Source organism: Penaeus monodon, chromosome 30 (genome assembly GCF_015228065.2).
Source record: "Penaeus monodon isolate SGIC_2016 chromosome 30, NSTDA_Pmon_1, whole genome shotgun sequence".
Lineage (NCBI taxonomy): Eukaryota > Metazoa > Arthropoda > Malacostraca > Decapoda > Penaeidae > Penaeus > Penaeus monodon.
Genome location: NC_051415.1, coordinates 37,369,646 through 37,370,111, shown reverse-complemented (window position 1 = coordinate 37,370,111; position 466 = coordinate 37,369,646). Strand labels below are relative to the sequence as shown.

General features: G+C 36.7%; 1 protein-coding gene across 1 annotated transcript in view; it reads left to right on the top strand.

Moving 5' to 3' along the window:
- LOC119592773 (protein turtle homolog B-like) overlaps positions 1–466 on the top strand; it is a 45,158-nt gene that overhangs the window by 34,381 nt on the left and 10,311 nt on the right. The window contains exon 15 of the mRNA XM_037941705.1: positions 224–335. Within this exon, the coding sequence (XP_037797633.1) occupies positions 224–335 (112 nt within the window). The remainder of the gene's footprint in view (positions 1–223; positions 336–466) is intronic.

The window sequence follows — 466 nt, the reverse complement described above, 5'->3', positions numbered from 1 at the left end:
AATGCAAATATTTAGAAAAGACTGGTAATCTTTTATTTGAATTCTAATATGAGCTTAGAGGGCTGTGTCAGTGTATATAAAGAAGTATTTGTATATCTTGATTTGCTTTATATTACTGAAAAGTTTCTCCTAGTAGATATCTCACTGTATATCAGTATTTATTTAGTACTTTTCTTTACAGAGCATATTTCCTTCCTATGAGTAAGTTGACTTTCCCTTGCAGGCTATAACTGCAGCCATAGTTGGTGGTATTTTGTTCTTCATTGTTGCCATCATCCTCTCAGTCTGCACAGTCAAGATCTGCAACAAGAGGAAGAGGAGGAAGCAGGAAAAAGGTACGGTCAACCTAACATTTATGATTTATTTATTTTCATTTAATATGTTAACATAGTCATAAACTGAGTGTGACAGTAGCTGACAGGGTGTGAGCCACGCCTCCTGCTTCGACTAGGTCTCTCGCCTCGTC